The sequence below is a fragment of the Rhincodon typus genome, chromosome 30 (genome assembly GCF_021869965.1).
Source record: "Rhincodon typus isolate 14 chromosome 30, sRhiTyp1.1, whole genome shotgun sequence".
In the NCBI taxonomy this organism is placed as follows: Eukaryota; Metazoa; Chordata; class Chondrichthyes; order Orectolobiformes; family Rhincodontidae; genus Rhincodon; species Rhincodon typus.
The window spans coordinates 34,826,320-34,847,862 of record NC_063361.1 but is presented as its reverse complement, the minus strand read 5'-3'; the positions used below and the strand labels follow the sequence as shown (position 1 = coordinate 34,847,862).

The 21,543-nt window shown below is 37.9% G+C and overlaps 1 protein-coding gene across 2 annotated transcripts; it reads right to left on the bottom strand.

Moving 5' to 3' along the window:
- Positions 1 to 4,276: 4,276 nt before the first annotated feature.
- On the bottom strand, positions 4,277 to 20,650 carry LOC109932163 (homeobox protein Hox-A10-like). Of its 2 annotated transcripts, none has more exons than XM_020531407.2 (2): positions 10,008 to 11,253; positions 4,277 to 4,938 (listed from the first exon to the last, which is right to left on the bottom strand). In XM_020531407.2, the coding sequence occupies exons 1-2, from the start codon at positions 10,738 to 10,740 to the stop codon at positions 4,667 to 4,669; spliced, it is 1,005 nt and encodes a 334-aa protein (XP_020386996.1). In that variant the 5' UTR covers positions 10,741 to 11,253; the 3' UTR covers positions 4,277 to 4,666. The 2 variants fall into 2 exon arrangements, 1 of the variants encoding a protein (XP_020386996.1); XR_007265212.1 differs by lacking the exon at positions 10,008 to 11,253 and adding an exon at positions 20,430 to 20,650 and having other exon boundaries at positions 4,829 to 4,938.
- Between the last annotated feature and the right edge of the window lie 893 nt (positions 20,651 to 21,543).

Below are 21,543 nucleotides of genomic sequence, written 5' to 3'. Positions count from 1 at the left end.
AAACTGACAGCAAAAGCGAACGAATTGAAGATTATCAGCGGAAACTCGCTCAAGTTATACTTTGATATGTAAACGAACAAAATAACAAATCGATTAGGGCAAGACTGAAGCTTCTTCGTCTACAGGCAATAGTCTCACTGGAAGCTTGTCTAATGTCTTTCTGCAATTGGATACCTCCAGTTTAAAAGCCTATGAGTTATATTCAGATGTATCTTACTGGAGTATTATTGATCCAGACTATATTTTTAATATACAGCAATATTGTGATAGACTGAACAATCATTGTTAATGATAAAGTGATAACGACATTATCATTTATGGCTGGACATATTATGCTAAATTTAAAAAAAACAACACAACCACTTCACACTACAAGCCTTGATAACATAACATTGGAGGAATTAAGAGCGCTCTCAACTGTGAATGGAAGATACTTAGCGTCCCTCGATCATAATACAAATGTATAAAAACTGTTACACGAAATTAATATGATACAGAAATAAATCGTCTTGTATATCGACAGATCTTCAGCTTTCTAAGGACGCATTATCCATTTGTCTGTCTTACAAGAAAACCTGTAATAACGTCTTTTATGGATAGAGACGGTGCAGATATTACTGGAAGACTGAAACCTGGGAACACACCTTACACAACTACAAGTTCATTCCTCTGTTCTGTTGATTTAGATATCTATTAATTTATTCAACGTATAATCGACTAATCTATCTGTCTACGTAGTTCCTTCTGACGAATAGAAATTCGGATCAAACTAATGATGCTTGCAATGACAAGGTAATTCCAAAATTGTGCATTTATCAGTAGAAAAATGCACACAATTTGCATTATTTAAAACTTTACCATGCCATTCATACACAAATACTACTATTTTGGAATATAGCCATGTATCGGATAGATAGCCAATAGGATAGATAAATATTTCGTGTAATCTGCAATAACAGTTCGCACTACATATCATTGTTTATAGCTTCGCAACGTATAGTGTTTTGTCACAGGAACCATTCATTCGGGTATCAGAACAGCAGAGATTCCTCTTTTTAACTAAATTCCAAAAGTTTGCGATGACAATAACTGGAGTAATTCAGGCAGTTTCTTGTCACTGCGATCAAACAGAAGCCCAACAACATGAAACTACCTAAGTCACACAGCAGTTCCATCTCACATGCGCCATAAACTGGACCTAACGAGTGAAGTTCAATTCGAATACTAAAATAAAGATTGACATTGTGAGATATGTTTTTACTAAGCATTATTCTTTAAAATATAATTACATTAATAAAATTATCTCATGTTTCTAAGAAAGGAAACGAAGGCGGGATATTTACAAATCTTAGTTACTAGCGGCTCTAAACTACATCTATCTTTCTTTAATCAATCCAAATGGACACATTGTACCATTTCGGGCTCGCTGGACATACGAATACACATATAAGAAACCGAAGCGATCAGTCTCACTATACTGCATCAATATCATGGTAAAACACCAACGTTTGCACTTTTTAACATAATCAACAGACCATTGTTAACAAGAAACTTCAGGAAATTCAAACATTTAATTTTCCACCAAGTCAATTTGATTATAAGCAGCCTTACAGGGGATCTGGAAAAATACGCCAGTGAAACATGACAACAAGGCCCTACCATTTTCAGCATGTTTTCCAAAGTCTTGAAAACAAATGTGGATAACAGTTAGCGAGTTGCCGCTTGCAGTTTGCCAAGGAAAGGAAAGTGTGACCATTTTCCTGATCTCAAATCTGTGCTGTGTGGCATGCCGCTAGGAGACAATCTGCCTAAGTCCAACAAGTGCTACGTGACAGCAAATTGCCAAACATATTTACAAGCCATAAAACTTCACAAAAGCGGACGTGGTCGTCCATGGAACATTATCAGTGCCCACAGTCAGTTACAACCGTCTCGATGGTATTTAAATCACGAACACCGGATACCAAATAAATTTCAGACTGCGGGGTTTTCTTTAGGGATGGAAGCATCGGAATTCCCTGCCTTTTTTCTCGACCATCAACTTGTCCATTTCAGGTCAATTTCACGGGTTCACAATCAACCAACCAATGTCCGTGATATATATGAGCCAGGCTTGATGAAAGAGCTACTAGCCAGCAAATAGTCATAACAAACCTTAACAGACTTTTAGACGTTGAAGAAAAGTATTAACATCTATAGAAATGCTCCAAACACATTTTTTGTCATTTTTAAATCTGAATTTTAATATTGATAAGGTTTAGGAAATAATGCAACCAATTTAAGACGTGAAATATACAGAACGTGCTACTCAAAAAAAATCCACCCTTCTTTTACACCATGAAAGTGAAATATATCATTTAAACAGTTATTTGTGGACTTATATATGGTCCCCAAATATTAACATATCCTGTTATTTTCCTCATAAAAGGAAGTGCGGAGCTCAGTGTGCACAGCAGTAGACAAGAGGTGATGAATACGACGTTAATAGGCTTTGGTAAAGCTAGTTTCTTTACATTTTTTAAAAAAATAAATATTACATGTTATATGACATTACACATTTATTATCTGAAATCTCTATCTAAAACCACATATGTCAAACCAATTGAGAGGACAGATCACTGTACATTGTCATACATTTGGTGGATTTTAAGATACATCTTATTCTTAAGCATAATCACATTTTAATTGTAGTGTATAATGCCCATTAAGAGTGTAGGTCACTGCAACAAGTATAATGGATATTTGGTGTATGTTGCGAAGTTCGTTTGAACTGATTGCTGTATATTCACATCATTTATGCTGGAGAAGTTCAAATAAACAACTGCTGATCTACTCCAGAACACTAACTGACCAAGAACTCGTCTGCGTTTATATATATTTCAGTCTGCAATTGTACGTAAGTTGTCATTTTTATTGTCAGTTCTTATCAATTTATTAGTTTCTCACATTCCATTCACATTTCGCTAGGAAGCTTCACATCACATCCCTAATGCGGAACAGTGAGAAATGAAACAACAAAATGAAATTTGTATCTTATTAAGTAAGTAGGTGCCCAATTCCCAACTACTGTCCTTATCCCCGCCCAGCTGTCTTTTAGTCCAATGCTTTTGGTCCAAGAAGCTTTGAGGTAATATATGTGTAAGTAGAAGAATATGGATCAGTAGCAGTTCTCGATGAAAAATGAAAGTAATAGCTAGCGGGAATCCATGTTAAAATGTTGTCCTTCTAAAAGGAACGAGCCAGGTGTCCAGGCTGGTCAACTAACAGTTTGGCCATTCCATGTTAATCAAAGGGAGTCTAAAGTTACATTAACATTTCTGTTCCCATACCAATTGGCATTAACATAATTAAAGCTGAGTTGAATACTAATATTTGCTCTTTAACTTTAAAGTTTATGTTATTCAATGTGTGTCCAGTTATTGCTTTACATCTTCAGCAACTCTGCATTTAATACGAACCTTCAGATATTAGTTGTTATTTTAAGCCGAGTCAGCAGTAGAATAATTTTATTCAACTGCAAAATAATCAACGCACGCTCCAAACAATTTATTGCTTCTAAGTTTTAGGAAGTTGTAATGTAAAAGACGCTGACCTAATTCAAGCGTTAGTATTACAACCTCCATAAAATACACATGCAATTTTTCATAGCTTGCACATTTCAATTTATACCTATTCAGCAGTACTTTGAGATTGTGGAGTGATAAGAAAAAAACATGGTTTCATTTGGAATTTTTAGAAATATTTAAAATTAATTTTATGTTTGACATTATGTTGGGGAAACAGCCCACTGAAAGCATATGACGTCAGCGAAAGAATTGCATATTGTTTGATGTTTTTCTTGCAATGCTCAGCAATAACCGACCTAAATAATTCTGTACTAAAAGGCAAGAAGTATACATGACAGGATGACCAACTATGAGAGTGCATATTTACCATTATGTTCTCTCACAAACTGAGGAAACGGCATCATTTTAAGACAAAATATAATGGCATTTATCCAAATGTAAATAGTAATTCAAAATTTATCCTATGGTTGACCAAGTATTTCCCATAATTATCCACTCTAATTGATTCAATATGTCTGCGTAGTTTGCTATAATCTAACACTCTTGAGCATGAAGTACGCTTGCACAGATGGCGTACTATGATAAGTATCGATTTCACTGCTGTCTCCATAATAAGAGGAAGCGACAGACGTAAAAGTATTTGTGAGCACAACATATATGCGTGGTACTAACTGTACGTCTGTTGAATCCAAGAAAAAGGACAAGATGGATAAAACAAGTTGGATTTTATTGCCCTTGTGGAACATTATTTGAGTTCCGTTGCTCACGATTAAGCGATAGGACGCTAAGTTATGTGATGGCTGTTAATGAGCTTTTGGACAGCAAAATTAATCTTCAGTCTGTGTTCATTTCGAAAAGCAAATCAGTACCTTTTGTTATGTTTAGTCATTTTTGAACTTGCAAGTCCTTCATTCGGCCATATCCCTTCTGCTTTGCTAGCTCAATGTTGTTGTAGTGACTAGACTTCTGAACTTGCAACCTCTCACCCCCCTCCCAAACCCCGCCCCCTATCAATGCTGTTGTCGCGCTCGAACCGTTTTAACGAGACATTTTATATCATCCGCCATCTCGTATATTTTGATCTTAAAACATCTCTTTCGTCAAATGGGGAAAGTAGCCGATATTTCTCGAATTCTGTGCTCCCTGCTCATCTTTTTTAGTTTCATTCTTCGGTTTTGAAACCAAATTTTGACTTGTCTGTCGGTTAGATTCACACTCCGGCTAATCTCCAGGCGGCGCTCTCGAGTTAAGTACATGTTGAAGAGGAATTCCTTTTCAAGCTCCAGTGTCTGTTGCTTGGTGTATGGGCAGCGTTTCTTCCTTCCGCCCTTTGCCGACAGCCAGTTTATCGTATTCTCAGTCTTTGTACTCTCTGTCAATCGGGAAAAACACACTGTCAAACAACCTATAAAGTAAAATAGATTCCGTTTTCCTTCCTTTCTCTCACCGTCAACGAGACAATGACTCAGGGATTGCAATCAGGTATCCCGATTGAGACTGGGAAGGGTAGGATTTTCGGCGCATAGTCAACTATGGGAATATGAACACTCCATATTTTATCCTGATTCGTGATAGCATATGGTATAGAAGGTTGTTTCACGACGGAGCATTACCTGTTTTAATTCAACTTTAACGGCCTATGTATCAGTTTCGACAACTATACTTAAAGGGGTATCGTGTACCTGGACAAATAACAGCAGGAAAGTCTATTAGGTTCAATATTGCACATTTTCTCGAATGCACGTTACACTAAAACTTGATTCCTAACAATACAAAAAGACACGATTGTGCCGAAAGCTCTATTTAAAAAACGGTACTATGTTTAAAACACAGCTAATTTAGTTTAACTTTGACAGACAACCCCAACTAAAACTCTAATTATTAATAGTAATTTTATGTTAAAAATGTGCGTAACTGGTTTAAGATAAACATAGTTATTTCCTACAATATTCAGGAAACTGCATGTAAACACTTGTTAACCTTCCAGCGGCAATGTTTTATGCAACGACCTTGCTGAGAACTGTTTTAGAACAAAGTTGTTACATGCCACATAGCCTTTAACCCCTGCATAAATTCTGGACTTTTTCTCCAAGGTTATGGTTTATGCAATGGAGGGAAAATAATCGTGAACAGAGGACAATAAAATAGAACCATGGACGCAACTGTTTTAAACAGGAAGTCATTAGGCATTTTATAAGGCTTCTCCAAACTTCTCAAATTTTATTTTTTCCTGACACTCCAGCATTCCTTTTGCTGATGTGTATGCAAGCAGTTGACACATTTTAATGTAATTCATCGTTTTATTGCGAGTGTAAGGATGCAACGCTCTATGCCGATCTGTTTCGACGTAAGATTTTAGAATTTTTGTAGTTTTTTTTCTTTAAAAAGTAACGTTATCTCTGAGGTAAACATCTTTATAGTATCAGTCAAGTTTGGTTGCTTTCACCAATACTAAAATGTTATGCACCAGAATGCAGCATTGACAAAAAGATCAATGTATTCAATTTGTAGGCACAGTCCATTGTCGCTCAACATCTTAGTCTGTAGTGGTAAAATATTGGTGCTTGAATTTCTCGGGCACTAAAATAAGTCTTTTCGTGAAATCCAACAGTTACAATAAAGCTGTAGTATCTTCCTGTTTAGTGGACCGAATGGCCTCCATCTGTGCTCTAAGTTTTGCTTATCTCCAAAGTGACTGAATTGCAAATGCAATTAACCGCTAACCATTTAAGATAAGACAGCATTGATGTAATTCCATTAATGCAACTTACACCCTTATACAATTCTTCATTTTAATGATAAAGTTTAAAATCATGGAATAGAAAGCAATTTTACAAATTCAGCCGCCGTAAGCATATAAGCGTACAGTAGTAACAACACTAAAAGGAAGCGCTCGGTTAAGAGTTAAAATATTCGGCGTGTGTGATGCACAGGACAGTTTCTTGCTGACCAAGTTTCAACCAGCTAAGGGGAAACACGTGAAAGACTATCTGAATATCAGTGCTCGACGAGTCTATAAATGAAATAACATCAGAAAATGCTGTAAATAACTCCGCAGTTCTGGCGGCATCTGTGGAGAAGGGTACAGAGTTAACGTTTTCAGGTCGTGACATTCTAATAGAATGAACTGAAACGTTAACTGTTTCTCTCTCTCTACAGATGCTGTCAGACCTGCCGTGCATTTCCGCCATTTTCTATCTTTCTCGTGGATTTTCCATATTGGAAATATTTCGCTTTTGGTCTCTGTAGAACTTCGGGCGTAATTGCGCCGAATCTATTTGCCAACAGATAAAAATCCCAATATTGAGCCGCAAATTAGAGCGTTTCCGTGTCTGTTTTGGTCATCCAGTAGTAAAGCATCTATGTGAAATTATTATGGAGTTCAAATACTTAGTGAAAACTGGAATTTTACTGTAACATTCCCCTTCCAACAGCCTACCGAATGCATCAAAAGATCCAAAACATAACCAACTATATAGTAAGGAGTCTGAAATCACTCTAGACTTCTCCAATAATTTTGTTCGAGATGTTGCATTGTCAATTTGTGTTTCTTATTGTATGGGTGAAAATTGTAAACTGTATACATTTTCAATTCAAATGTTATGTTTTATTTGGGTGGGTCCCTAGATCAGCATGGAATGATGCGGTGAGTCGTTGGATCCTAACGTATCTAAATTATAGACAATTACTCAACAAGTTTCAGGTGACCCTAACAGCGATAGCTTGTACAGAAGCTCAATCCTACATTACCCGAGGTTCAGTTTAATTCATAAAATTGAAATTTACACTACATTTTCAGGCATGGTGCTAATATTTTCTGACTAAAGCAATTAATGCCTATTTGAAAAGTCTTATTTTACAACTAACGAATGAACCCTATCATAGTGTTTATGTTGTAATTGTTCTTATTATTTCATAACAATAAAATATATTGTATGCAGAAACGGTGTGGAAATAACTGATACCTAGGAATCACAATTAGGGAGGTTGTGTAACTTGTACTTTGTTAGCTACAAATTCAATTTTAAAAGTAGTCAAAATCCCAATCCAGTTTTAGGCCTCCATCTTTATTAGCTACTTTGTCACGTTATTAGGTTCTTTGTGTGAAGCTGATGTTATTTCAATGCAACAAAGATGGCGGAAGCATTGTTGTCGTAATATGTAGTTTTTATCCGAAAGTTTTTCTCATCAATTGAAAAGGACATTCTATGGTAGTCAAATAACCTCCTGAAACTGGAGAATCAACTGATCTGTAATGGAGAACAGACTACATATAGAAAATCAGAACTGCCAGCTACATAGAACTAAATGAAATTTAAAATCGAACTGGATTGAATTTTTCTCACAGGTCGGATAATCTATCCATTGTTCAGAATAAATCAGCAGGGATTTCACAGCTACGATGAAATTTTATTAATTTAAAAAAGTCTCCAACCAAATAATTTAGTCTGAGAGTAATCAATAATTGCTATCATTGCTCCTATTTACAGTTCACATTTAAAAGATGTGTCAAGAATGGAATTAATAGTGCATTTTCGTAGTAGTAAGGTTATGCAACTTCTGAGGTGCTCCCTGGAAATTCAGAGGGACAATGGACAAACTATTCCTCCTTACAATACTTCGCCTCAAATTCAAAGTTTATCGTGTGCTTAACATGTTCCACATTTACATAACAATACGTAATTTGTGTATCTCATTGTTACTTGATGCTAACTGCAATGCTCTTGTTTATGTCATTTGATTGTCTGGTAAACACCCAATAAAATCAGTGCTAGGTAGAGAGAGTCCTCTTCACTTCAGCACATTTACGTTTAGACCTCAAAGACACACAAGCCGGTACAAATTAGGAAACAGCCATTGGAGCTGTTTGGGGTTGCAGTCATTTTACAAAGGAGTTTGCCGACTTTCAGGCAATTGAAGGGGTTATGCTTTGCAATGTTTCATTATTTTATGTGCGTGAGAGTAGGTGAAGGAAATCCGTTATGGCGGATCCAAGTTAATTATAACTTCCTTCGTGTTACTGCATCCTGGTGTTTACCCATTTCTTTCGCCTTGTGTAGCGGCTCAGGATTTTGTTTGGTATTGGGCGGGTGTGGGGGTGGGGGAGCGCAGCTAAAAGAACATGTTTTACGGGAAAGTACAGGAGGAGCATGGCTCATTGATTACTCACCCATTAGACGATAGTCAATCTCTGAAAGAATCGGCGATAAGTGTTATGATATTCGTCGCATTTCGCATACATTGTGATAGAATCAGCTCACAGCCAGAGTGCTAATGGAATATTAGGTACCTACTAGGAAATAGCATTCGGAGTGTTTCGGTTACAAATTAGCATGTCGGTTCAATTTGTTTGCCCCCGTGGTTCTTTTATTCCTAACTTACTGACGGCGAGTTCTCATATAATACCGCAATACCTCTGCAGCGCCGGGTGATGTAATTTTTCTTAGGCGCCATAATCCAGCTCCATGGCAACACATGAATCTTAAATAGGTGTCACATGTTGCCTCCAAGCTCATTTTAGCTTTATTCAGTATTTGGAATTCATAATTTAATCTTGCAATTGTTTAGATGAATGAACCAATCGTTGGATGACTGGGATGCTTAGCACGTTCACTACCAGACTTAACACCCACAATTACTTACTTAAAATATCGTTGACCACCAATGCAGATGTTTGCATCAAAACTCCAAAATCTAGCACTACCTATGATTTCATTCGAAATAATATTCATCACTGTAGGTGTTTTGAAATGATTGCATGAATATTTACTAGCGATTCCTGCAAAGCTACCCACAGTTACAACACTTACCTGTATGTGTAAAATAGACACGCCAACATACGATTATTATTTAACAGATCCGTTCAATCCGGTTGTCTCTGAGTATATTGTCAGCATACATGGGCAATCTATAGGTAAACTCATATGATGATATTTTAACTCTGTGATATGTTTGTAATTCTGTGTACATTTGTGTGAATTATATTCCAGATTTTATAGTCATGAAATTATTTAGATATATTAACATACATGATTGCATGATTTTTTTTCTTACTAACGTAACTGTTTTCTGTTAATGTCACGTGTGCTTCATATCGTTGCAATTTTATGTTTTCTCCTTAAGCATGTCTTCCGTTTGACAATTTTTTTTGTCTTGGCTAGTTATATTTATTTTACATCGGTTTGTCCCGCAACTAAAGAGAGGCCTTCGGAGCAGTTTTGATTTTTAAAAGTGTCTTTTAAACATGTTTGCAATTTACTCTGTCATATGGGGTCTGTCCTATAAATTACTGGAGGCATTAATTTGAGGGATCTTTATGCTGGAGACAAAAGCCTCCTTTATAACCTAATTAATGTCACCTTGCCGCAGATGAGAGAGCTCCTAGGTTCTTGCTCCAATTGCCATGTCATTGTCTTCCCCTTCGTTCAGGAACTTACCCACCTTTAACATCCTTCTCGGGAAGGTTTTTATCCGCGCCAGGAAACTGTAAAGTGGATGTTTCTTGTGCAAGCGTACTTTCTCTTCCTCCTGTGTTCTTTCCTGGAAGTCTGCGGCCCGGCTCTTCTGAGGTGCTCACTTTTAGTTCTTTTTCACCTGGTTTTGAAGAAGACGACGTGGCGAGGGAAGAAGTGAAGGGAATGCTGGAGTGAATCGAGCACGGAGCAGTGACTGGCTGCGGTTGGCTGTGATCCGTCGGTTGGTTCGATGAATAGTTCGGTTCTGAACGGAAATAACTGGGCATGGGGACTCTGCCACTGTCATTTGTGCAGAGTTCAGAAATCACCCTCGGGTAGACTGAAACCTCGGAGTGCGTCTTCGTATATTTATTCCCGCCTAATAAGCAATAGTTCGCTTCTTCCTTCACGCTGGACGTAAAGGAGTAAGTGCTTATCTGTTGAAATCGGCCTGTGTGGTTGGAGGGTGACGGGTTTGCCCATCCGGCCATGCCTGGCATGCCTGGCACGTACTGATGTGGAACCAAACCTATACCTTGCTGGTTGTTCATCTCCCCTTGTTTACGTTGTGCTAAGCCAACTTGCCAATTCTGTACCCCGTAGCCCTGGTCCGCTCTGGAGGACAAATAAGCCCCAGGACAGTAAGATTCAGCCCGTCTGGAGCAAATTAAAGACTTCACTGAAAACGAGCTGGAAGTAGAATTCTCCGAACATGACATAGCTGCAGCTTAATTTGCTGAGCAGGGGGAAGGGGAAAAAAAAGGTCTTTATCAAACTGACATTTCACTTGCACTCTTCAGAAGCCGGCTGTGGACTACTTCCTCCCAGCCGGCCAATCAAACTCGCGGCTGGCTCAATGGACACCGCCTACTTCATGGGGGTTTTGAAATGAGAAGGACAGTGATGCATTTGTGGGACTCAGCAACACCTAGTTATAGTGACAAATACAAGCTTGTTAATTTAGCTTTTATCAGCCAAATTGGAGGGAACTCCCTCCCGCTCCACACATATACGCTAACCAGCTCAACTTGTTGCTGTTTTCTTGTGACAACATGGAACAGAACAAGATTTTCATTTGTAATTTTGTTTTTTCAGACGGGATGGCGACAGCAGGAACGCTAGAGGAGCTCTGAGTCTTTTTCATGTTCAGTTTTGTGGTAATCAATGACTGAGATAGTGATTCAATATAACTAAGGCGAAGACTGAAAGTGTCACTATGAATTTACTTTTAGCTTTTAAGAGGTAAAAAATGGTGGTATCTTCAGAAATATCCACATATATAATTAATATATAAATATAGAGATTGAATATGCTAATTATGGTTTCCATAGTTCAGTGCAATTAGTGTCTTCCAATCGGATAGGGCTTAGAGCCAGGAGTGAATTTTCAGGCAGTTGAATATATATTTTGCGTGAACATGAACATGGCTTTGAAAATTTATGCTTGTTTCATTTGCTAACGGAGGCATTTTCATTCTAACGATAGTTCCGGGGTGGGAGGTCGAAAGGGTCCGTAGGGATATCATTTGAAGCAATGCTGTATGGAACTATACTGCTCAAATGACTTGAAACAAAGCAAACATATTTAGCCTTTAGTCTACCTTTTCTCTCTTGTCCTGCTTTGAATTAACAATGGACAATGGAATCAGGGTTCAAAAATTACTGTATTTTCTCCCCATAGATCTGTTGAGGTTTTCCAGCAATTTCTGTTTATGTTTCTGATTTTCAGCATCCGCAGTTCTTTTGGGGGTTTTAAAACCATAATATCCCTTCACCCCGAAACATATTTTAATCTGTTCAATTGGCTACTAAAAACAGGAGCTGGATTTAATCTACTTATTTTGTTTATAGTTTAGCGAACCTCTTGTTACCTTGTATTTTCAAAAGTAGGAATTGACCGCCTTTTATCATAGCCCTTCCACTTTATTGCGCAATAACTTGTTTATTCCGATGTTTTTTTAATCAAACCTCTTACGCATTACATTGACCATTTGAACGTCAAAACGAGTACTTGGATTTTTTTTAAATACTTAATCTTGATCTATCTTTTGTACGAAAATTTGCTTCAGAATGTTAGAGAATTGAGCACAAGTAAATAATCAGACAAGGGAATGAGCTTTTTTTTTCCCTAATGGAAGAGCGGATATTATGATGCAAAGCAAGCATAGACATATCTGCTTCAAAACAAGGAATCTCAAGCTTGTTGTACATTTATGCATAGATGTGCACTAAGAGGCCAATCGTTTCGCCATTTATCTATAGCCATTAAATCTGACTTTATGTACCCCTGAGGTTTTTCAGCTGGGATCAAATCTCCTGTAAAAACACGTATTTGCAATAGCAGTTGAGTTAAACTAGTGTTGTTTTTTAAGAAAAGCAGAGCTATGTAAGTTGGCTTTTTCCCGAGAGTAAAATACTTTTTCTCTGTCAAATTCACGCAGAGACGCCAACGCCGTGAAAAAAAAACTTTACTAACAAATCATAAAGTTTTAACTTTGAAATACTAGCCCCTGCGGAGTTTCGCGGTCTCAACTGTACATATTTAAGAACAAAAAATGTTTAACTCTGACGATGACAGATAGGAACATTTTTATTGACAACTACCTAAACGATAGATTTGATGGCGTTGTCCTTTTCAACCTCAATTAAGTCTCCTTTGGTGAGTAACGTTAATTTAGTCCACAGTCCACGCACGTTTTAATCCTCTGAAAGCTGAGCCAACGAATCAGCAATGTGAATTGGAAATCCAATCTAATATGCTCTGCTTTTATTGAACTCGGCTAGAAGTAGGATTTGCCGCTTTCGCACGGCTTGCCGCCCCCACACACCCCGAGAAATATATCAACTAAAGTGAAATGAAAGCGGTTTTGTGTGGATAACTGAGCTTCACTACAATTCATAAACGAGTAATATTTCAGAGCAGCAACAGGAGACTGTAGCATGTTATTGCCACGTGGACGTGACACGTGTGGAGACGATTTTCCACCGTGAACTGCAGCAATAACTCTCCAGAAATGACTGAGCCGCTGGTGTAAGAGAATAAGCAGAAGGATTACCCCGGCTCTTGTTTATAACAATACCCTGGAAAACAGTACTCTGTGCAGCCGCGTGGAACAAAGCGCGGTTCATTGTCTGTGAGAGATGGACAAGATTAAAGGACTGAGAATGGATTTATACATACGAACGCATTAAGACTACGATCAACGTAATATCTGAATAAAGCTCATGAAACCGAAACCTTGACCACCAACTCCCAGCAAAGCGCTTCGATAGCTACTATCGGCGTCCTAAATTACCAAAGTACCGAAATCATAAATGCGGGATTCAAAACGATATACGACAATGGCACACAGCACAGAAAGCTCTGAGCAGGGGTACAACCCATGCTGCTTGTAGCTGCAGTCAGAAAGTTCATTAACATGCTATTCGTTGTATAAACACACCGGCACAGCCCTGCATCATTGTTTTGTTATACAGCGTAATGCGGCCAAATTTGGTGATCTAGCTTGAATGGAAATAGCACATGCGCTGGCACTATCGACAAGTGGGTTTGTTTGTAATTAAAATTGCTGTTCTCATTTTTGTTCAGGATGTGCTGCTACAGATCCCTTTTGGTAAAAATTTGCACACAATGGATTTGAGCTTTCTTTTATTTATGCACAGTCTTACTCAACAGTGAGATAAGTAATATGATTATAACGATGATCTGTGAGTAATTAGGCGTCCATACGTCTATCCTAATATGTCAGTATATTTAATTTAGAAAATCCATCTTTTATTCGTGAATTTGAGTTCCCTTCATCCACGTTGGCCTGAACAAAACAGCACATCTTTCCAATATAGCTCTAAGCGCCCGTGAGAAGGCAAGATATATAGCGCAACGCAAACAAAAAAACAACACGCTTATTTTAAATCATAATATTCGTATTATGCCTCCTTCTATAAATTTTTTGGGGATTTTAAGCTTTTAAATAACGAACGTCAGAAGAAGTGTTGAACGGACTCGTGTTTGTGTGAATTGTGACTCGTGTGCTTCTTTATCTCAAATTAAGATTGAGATTTATAATGGATGCCATGCTTCTTTACGAAATTTAAAACTCCAGATATAAGGAGGTAATGATAAAAATTATTACGCCGATTAAAACCAAAGAGACAGGATTGAGTGCGGCATAGCATCTGATGCTGGTGCCTGTTTGGTGAAAGTAGGCCATGGATAATTTTAAGGCATTTTAAGTCAGGTTTATTCAACTAAGTTGACAGTATCTGCAGCAGGAATCCTTTACAGTAATTGTTAGTGGGTGAATTACAATCTCAATGCTGAATTTAAGGGAAGCAATCATTCTGAATGGGTCACATTATTTTTCGAGATTCCGTTTGGGGTTCAGTGCTAGCCAATTAATAGACCATCACTGGGATGGGGGGAGGGGGCAGGAGGTGGGTAGACGTTAGGACACACTGCAAAATGGCGACAGAAGTCTGATTGCCTTGGAGAAAATCATGTAACAACTGATCTCTGTAAACTCTACAAACATTAATTCCTGGTCTGTGATACATGAACAATATATTGGGATTCAACAACAAATAATCAGTTTGAACAGAAAATGAAAGTTCTTTCTGAATTATTCTTGCAGGTTGTATAGTTTCGCATAGTTAGCACGTTTGTCCTTCAAATTCTAAATATCTTAACAATTGAATCTAACCGCTTAAACTTCCAGGCCTCGCCACTCAATCCATTCTAGCGGTAATGGTCTTACTCTCTCTTTCTCGATCCTCTATTTCTCCCCCCGCCCCCGCCCCCGCCCCTTACTCAGTCGCTTGTTCAAATGGACATGAAATGGTTTAAATTACTGAGCCGTTGCACAATATTTTATGCATTTACCAGATATACTTGTGAAATGGTAACGTAATTGAATATACAATTGCAATGCAGTACATTATCGAGTTTTCTTCTCACGGACAAAGCTCCAAAATCGCCGTACTGATAGTTTCTAATACGTAGGTACATGTCAGATCGTGGACATGTTAATAACTTTGAGACCTTTCCTTAGGTTTTTGGAGGGGAGTTCTTCGATTTTCTTTCTCTAAATTGACAACGAGAATTAAAAAATTCTCTCAGCAGTAATAACAAACCGAGTCCGTGAGCAGTGTTTGGGGGCAATACATATTCTTATTGGTTACCAACCGACAATCTGCGGGAGATTCTTTTTAACTCCCATAAGTATATACCAACAAAATAAAAACGTAATGAGAACTGTACAATAATTTACAAACGAGAATATATTTACTTACCGGAATTAACTATTTGTCCCAGCTGTAGGATTCGATTGCACAGTTATAAGTTCTACTTTCCTAACAGAAAAATATAATGCTTTCCGCTATTTTCAGCTTCTTATGACATCCCTGAACCTTTGATATAATTTTGTTGCAATACTCGTTCGGAGACCGATCACAGCTCAATCAGCGGACTTTCATATTCAAGTTCACAATTATAGCATCTTGAAGGGAGATGGAGGTCACAGTTTGTTTCGATTTTTAGATCTTGCATATTACTTATTTCAGTTCATAATTCATTTTTGGATATCACAGCGCACGGAGAATGAGGATGGAACGGCCTCGAAACGAAGCAACGACGAGATGCGCCAAGATTCTGCCATCTGACAGAAAATTTGTCGAAGCATATTAATATAAGACACGGCACCGAATTTAATGATGAACCTACATGTAACCGGTTAGCATTTGAATCCGTGCTTATGATGGCCTTATTGACAGCATGAACTAAACTCGTTTAGTTAAGAATACTGTTCTGTATCCATTTTTGTATCGTTTGTTGATCTGTCTATATCCGTCCATTTGGCCTCGTCTTCACGTTGGTGACAATGTGCTCTCTCAGCTCTGATGTTTTCCCTTTTAACCCGTTTCTTTATGGGAATCCTTTCATATTGCCTCGGAAAATGCAGGCACGTGAAATTTGAACTTCGTGATTAGCAAACCACGGTTTCCTGTTCACCTCCTCGGTGTGAACCTTTTCATGTCTTTGTCATTTTTTTGCCCTCTGCACTTCGAAATTAAATTCAAATCAAAGCTATTCATGTGTGCCCATGAATTCTCTCAAGGTGAAGGTGATGCCTCAGCGCCTTCCTGTGTATAGACTCCATCCATCTCCTGCAAGCAACTTCTGAAGTAGAATAAGGCACAATCCTCCACTACGACAAAAAAAAGCTCAAAACCCGCAGAAGCGAGGCCTATACCTCTGTTTTAGTTTAACAATAGGACAGCAAGTTGCGTTAAATATTTATGATAGTCTCCAACACGAATCTTCCTCCTCCTACCCGAATGGAAGCATTTTCCACGTTGAAATGCAAACGATTTTTAATTCTTTTTAAGACTTAAGGTATCTCCAGATGAGATGAGGAGCTGCTCACGATTCTTGGGATTGGGATAATAAAGTATCTAAAAGAATTGCAGATATTGAATATTTTAAATTAAATGAGTTTTGTCGATCATTTAAAAGGATGCATATTCAGTGACTTGCAGTTTATTCATTTCCTGTCAGCAACAAGCCAGACTCTGCACCATGTTATAACAAATAAAGATGCAAAAAAATTACTACATTCAACATTTCTGAATTATTAGTGATTCAAACAAATGCATCTACTGCCTCGTCGTTGGTCCTTGAGGCCTGATAGTGTAGCGTTTCCACATTAATTTCTCCCTGAACTTGTGTTTCAATTGAGAATGATGTTGACTACTATTCCATGTTACATTCTGAGTCGGCGCAACTGTGGCCCCGTAGAATGCCACTTCTGTGTAATTTTTAAACTAATCCTGACTCATGACATGGTGACTTCGAGTTTGCGCCAAACAATCGCCCTCTCCAGACGCTGCTCGAAGGTCAAGTTAGTTTGGAAAACATTTCAAAATGAAGCCACAAAGCTATCACAGTGAAACAACTTTCAGTTTCAGGGTTTACATACATTGCAAATGTATCGGTCTATCACTCTTTCATGAAACTGACCGTTTGCCCTGCTTCGTCACAGATCGTCACAACACCTGCACGCCATATGAGGGAATCATCCCTTTGTAAAACTCCCAAATCAAAGAGAATTAGAAGAATTGCATCAATGCAGCTCTTGGTTCATTTTGTAACAATTATACTTAGAAAGATTTCACTTTTTTCTCGCGGAAATTCGAACACTGACTTTGACATTGACACCCTGTGTTCCACTCATTCAGCCGTGGAAACATTCGAAGCTCTTCTACACAGAAGAAATACTTTCTTTTTTAACCACACACAAAAAAAAAGAAATTATGGATAATTGTATTTCGAATTCTCCACAAATCGTATGTTAACAAATTACGTAGAAATGAGTTTTGTATCCAATGCAACAGCAACGTGATCCTTTTGTAATGGGGTTTCTAATTGGGTTTTGTAAATGGCTTCTTTTCGTATATATAAACTGTGTTGGCTATGTCGGATAGCATCATCAAAATGATGTCAATAATTCAGAAATGGCAGTGTCTTTTTCATTATTAATACCGTGTGGGATTTAACATTTTGCTTTTCACTTACAGTTTAAACGAATGTTCAATGAGTTTTCTTACTCGCTTAAGTTTATCCGTTTAACCAGGTGGAATAGACTTGAATGCAATGTGGCCGCTTTGGCCAAACGATCGAACAGAGAAAATGAGTCCGTGTAGATGACACCTCAAATTCATTTTATAAGCATCCCAAGGCCAGTATTTTGTCTCACCTAAGCTTATGGAGGAGACACCCCGTGAGAATGAAAGCAATAACACGGTTTATTATTTGGTTCAATTAATTCCAATTAATACGGTTTGTGTAATGTCCAATCTATATTGTTTAACTGTAAGCAAACGCTGTACTTCCTTGCCAACAACTGGCTAACTTTGATTTTCTGGTGACGTCAAAGTTGCACTAATAAACATAATCTGGAACAACAATAAGAATTTGGTCTAATGGTACCTGCAATCCTTTGTAATCCTACATAGTTATGAGTATTTGGTGAATTTCATAAATTAGAAATGCTTTTGTAATAAATCCTTCGGGTAACAAACACATCGCTGCACAAAACATTTTTAAAACTGGTTAATAAAGGTCCGGCTAAAAGTGCACAAAAAGAATTGAGAACACTTCCTCAAAGAAATACCTTTGGTCGCGCTGCAAAAAAAACCAAACCTTGCTACAGTATTTGAAATGATGAATTCTTTTCACTGACACTCATGGGATGCTGACTACTCAAAAACATCGGCGGTTTTTATAAAAGATTTACAAAGAATTTTCGCAAGACATTTCGCAAGAAATGGCGCGAACGTATTAAACGATATTTTTCATTTTCGTTCCATTGTTGCCAGTGGAATAATACAATATATAAAGGCGTCTTCCGCGTAAAGCAGGATGTGTAGGGTTTCACAACGAATGATTTGGTCCTGTTAAAGTAAATCCTTAAGAATCTTTGCAACCCATTAATTGTACATCAATGCCTGATAATCCGCTCTCACGTGTGGAGTTTTACGTTAGGAAAGTTCAGCATTCACACCACAACAGTGCAATGAATGATTTACACAGACTATGCAAATTATACATCTAATTAGATAACCAGATAAATTTTGATATTTAATATTTGGAAATGATATATCTTCGAAAACTGGAAATTCCTGTTCAAATTATCTGATTGGAGAAACAATCGTGTTATTTTTTCTGTGCGTTCGTAAATCACAGGTCGCATTGAAAAATACAAATCATCGCTGCAGTACTCGAAAACCCCACACGAGGGCGGTGTTGTGTCACAAATGAGGTGAAGAAGACGCCTTTGTATCATAAAACCAATGTAATTAAAACCAAGGCTAAAAAGAAAGTAGTTTTACTTGCAACAGATACATTAACAACACTAAATGTTAATGCACTGCATAGTTTCAATTTTAAAATTTAATTTCAACTATTTAGATCACATTTGTTCGTTTTAATAATAAAATTATAAAAATAGAACAGTCAATTAACTAGCCGAATAATTACTCTTATCTAATGATGCTCACATTTCAATCGATTCATTCTCTTGTCGTCTTTTCTGATATTTAACTTGTATCCTTTTCGAGGAAGAAGACAACCATCACGTGGAAGAGACTGACTCTTGATATATTAAGTAACAGACCAGTTATTTTTTAAGGTTCTGGGTTAAAAGGTTGTGAATTGTTCAACGATTTCTTGGGTTTCCTTTCACGGGCAATGATTGATGTTGATATTCATAGACTATACAGTTACAAAATTAGAAAGGAAATATATGCCACCTTGAAGGATCTTTGCAAATTAAACTGTCTTCCATTCTTAACTATTTTCCAATTCGCGACATCCAACTCTCAGACCAGTCTTTCTGCTGCTTTCAGGTTGTGACCAAGTAAATAAAAACACACTACATTGCTACTAAGAAAATTTTTTTAAAAGTCTACGTATTTTTCTTCTCACAGCATTCAGGTTGGATTATTATGAGCATTAACGAATTAATCAAACACGGTTTCAGAAATCTACACTTGAATTCGTAATTAAAGTAAAAAAAACTCTGCCAGAATGAATCATCTGCAACTTATTGTCAAACAGATTGCTGTATGTTTTCAATGTCAATGAGTTTCTCGACACAATTCTTCAGTGGCAGAACAAATAATATTATATTTTAGACTCATTCTAAGTAATCAGTCTCTCCAATATGTCGAAATCGAAAGCGGTTGTACAAAAGTAAACTTTGTTGCAAAACTTCAAACTATTGCCAAACTCAGCGAAAACAAACAAATAAAACTCTCAGAAAGCTCCTGAAGATTTAACAATTCATCACACACCGGAGTGTTATTTGCAAACATGACGCAAAAGAGCAGAAAAATGGGCATTTATCCAAAACGCTCTGAACTTGCAGCGGGTTCCAAAAGCAGGGATCTAACATAACAGTAAGACATTCTAAACCAAGTAGTAGCGAACTGCTTCACTTTAAATAGAAGCGAGAAACAAAATCAACAATCGTAGGCAGCAATCGGTCAGTTATGATATTCACTGTTCTTACTGCATCGATCAGAGATGGCGGAACTAAAATCCAGCAGAGGGATAATTGCTAAACAGGAGGCAATTGCGCTACTGCAGGGGAATTCTGCAAATTCAGCGACGGGTTAGACTCCGAGATATGGTGGTAGGGTTGGGGAAGGGGAGTTGGTCATATTTTCCGGGCGGACCTGGTTTTTGCACATGTGGTTTGAAGTCTGCTAGTAGCTTGATACGTTATTCCTGCCCGCGTGTGCACCGTTTCTATTTAATAAAACACAAACAAGGCCCAAAAGCATTACTTCTATGAATCTCGCTTTCGCCAGAAGTAACCTCCAGGAGCTTCCAGAAACGTGTAGGCACTCACCTGTCAGATTGTTACCGTCTGTTTAAAGGTTTTCCTCCCCTCCTGGACCATTATTTGTTACTTTAATGCTGCAGTCCCTCAGTCCCTCAACGACCATGGAATCTGTGCTCATTCCCTCTCCCCGTTCGAACGCCCGCAACAGATTTTATACCACATGCATAATATTACCGCTATTACAGCTTGACGTTGATTGCACCATCATGCGCATTATGCAGATTGAGTATCGCTACCTTCGTTTTACTGAGGAGGCTGTTGTATTTATAGGAAGTCGGTGCTGCATGCACTTAACGCATCGTTTGGTCAGTCGGATTTATGCCAAGGAAGGTTCATTTCAAAATGAGTCGTTAACATGTTATTAAAGATCAGTGAAATATAACTGTAGTCATGGCAACGGTTGTTGCTTGTTATTGGCGTATCATAGCAAGGTTATAGAAGATTACCGCCTGCGTCAGACACTGGAAGGGCTGCTTGCACACGGATAGTCTGTGAATACATTCACTTTCCGCCAACGGGTAGAAAATCCAGCGCCAAGTTTGAATCATTTTTAAATTCTTCTTTCTTCTGCTTTGAAGGTCACTCAGAACCATTAAGAGATTGTGAAACTGATCCGTTTGCGGAGTGGTTTGCAAGTTTGTTCTGTTAGCGGAATATGTTTGTCTTGACCTCAGGGTCAAAGGTGACCTTGACCTCATGGAAGTTCTTATTAGACAATCCTTATTAGAGCAGAGGGACAAAAGACGGGTGGGCATTTAAAACAGCTGGGGTTCCTGAGAAAGAGAGGGATGATAAAAAGCGAGTAAGGAAGGAATGAAGGGCAGACAGGGACAGAAAGTGAAGGAAGACGTGAAGAGGAAGGTATAGAGAATGAGGAGGTAAAAAAAAAGCAAGAATTTTACAGCGAACCGAGCAGCAGTTGTTTAGAAAAAGGATATATTTCCATTTTGGTCAACGAGTTTTGTTTTATTTATAAATGTTTAGCTATTATTGACTGTGCAAAAATAATGGAGTAGGCATCAGGAGCAGAGAGGCAGACGAAGCAAGGCAAAAGGTGGAAAGAGAAAGCCAGAGAAAGACTTGGGAAAGATAGGAAATAAATCGAAAACTGTAACAGATA

Excerpts from the sequence above, each read along its gene's own strand:
- LOC109932163 (XM_020531407.2), bottom strand. The coding sequence starts at position 10,740 with ATGTCATGTTCGGAGAATTCTACTTCCAGCTCGTTTTCAGTGAAGTCT. Across the intron at positions 4,939-10,007 it reads TCCCGAGAAGGATGTTAAAG|AGAGTACAAAGACTGAGAAT; the intron begins GTGGGTAAGTTC and ends CCCGATTGACAG.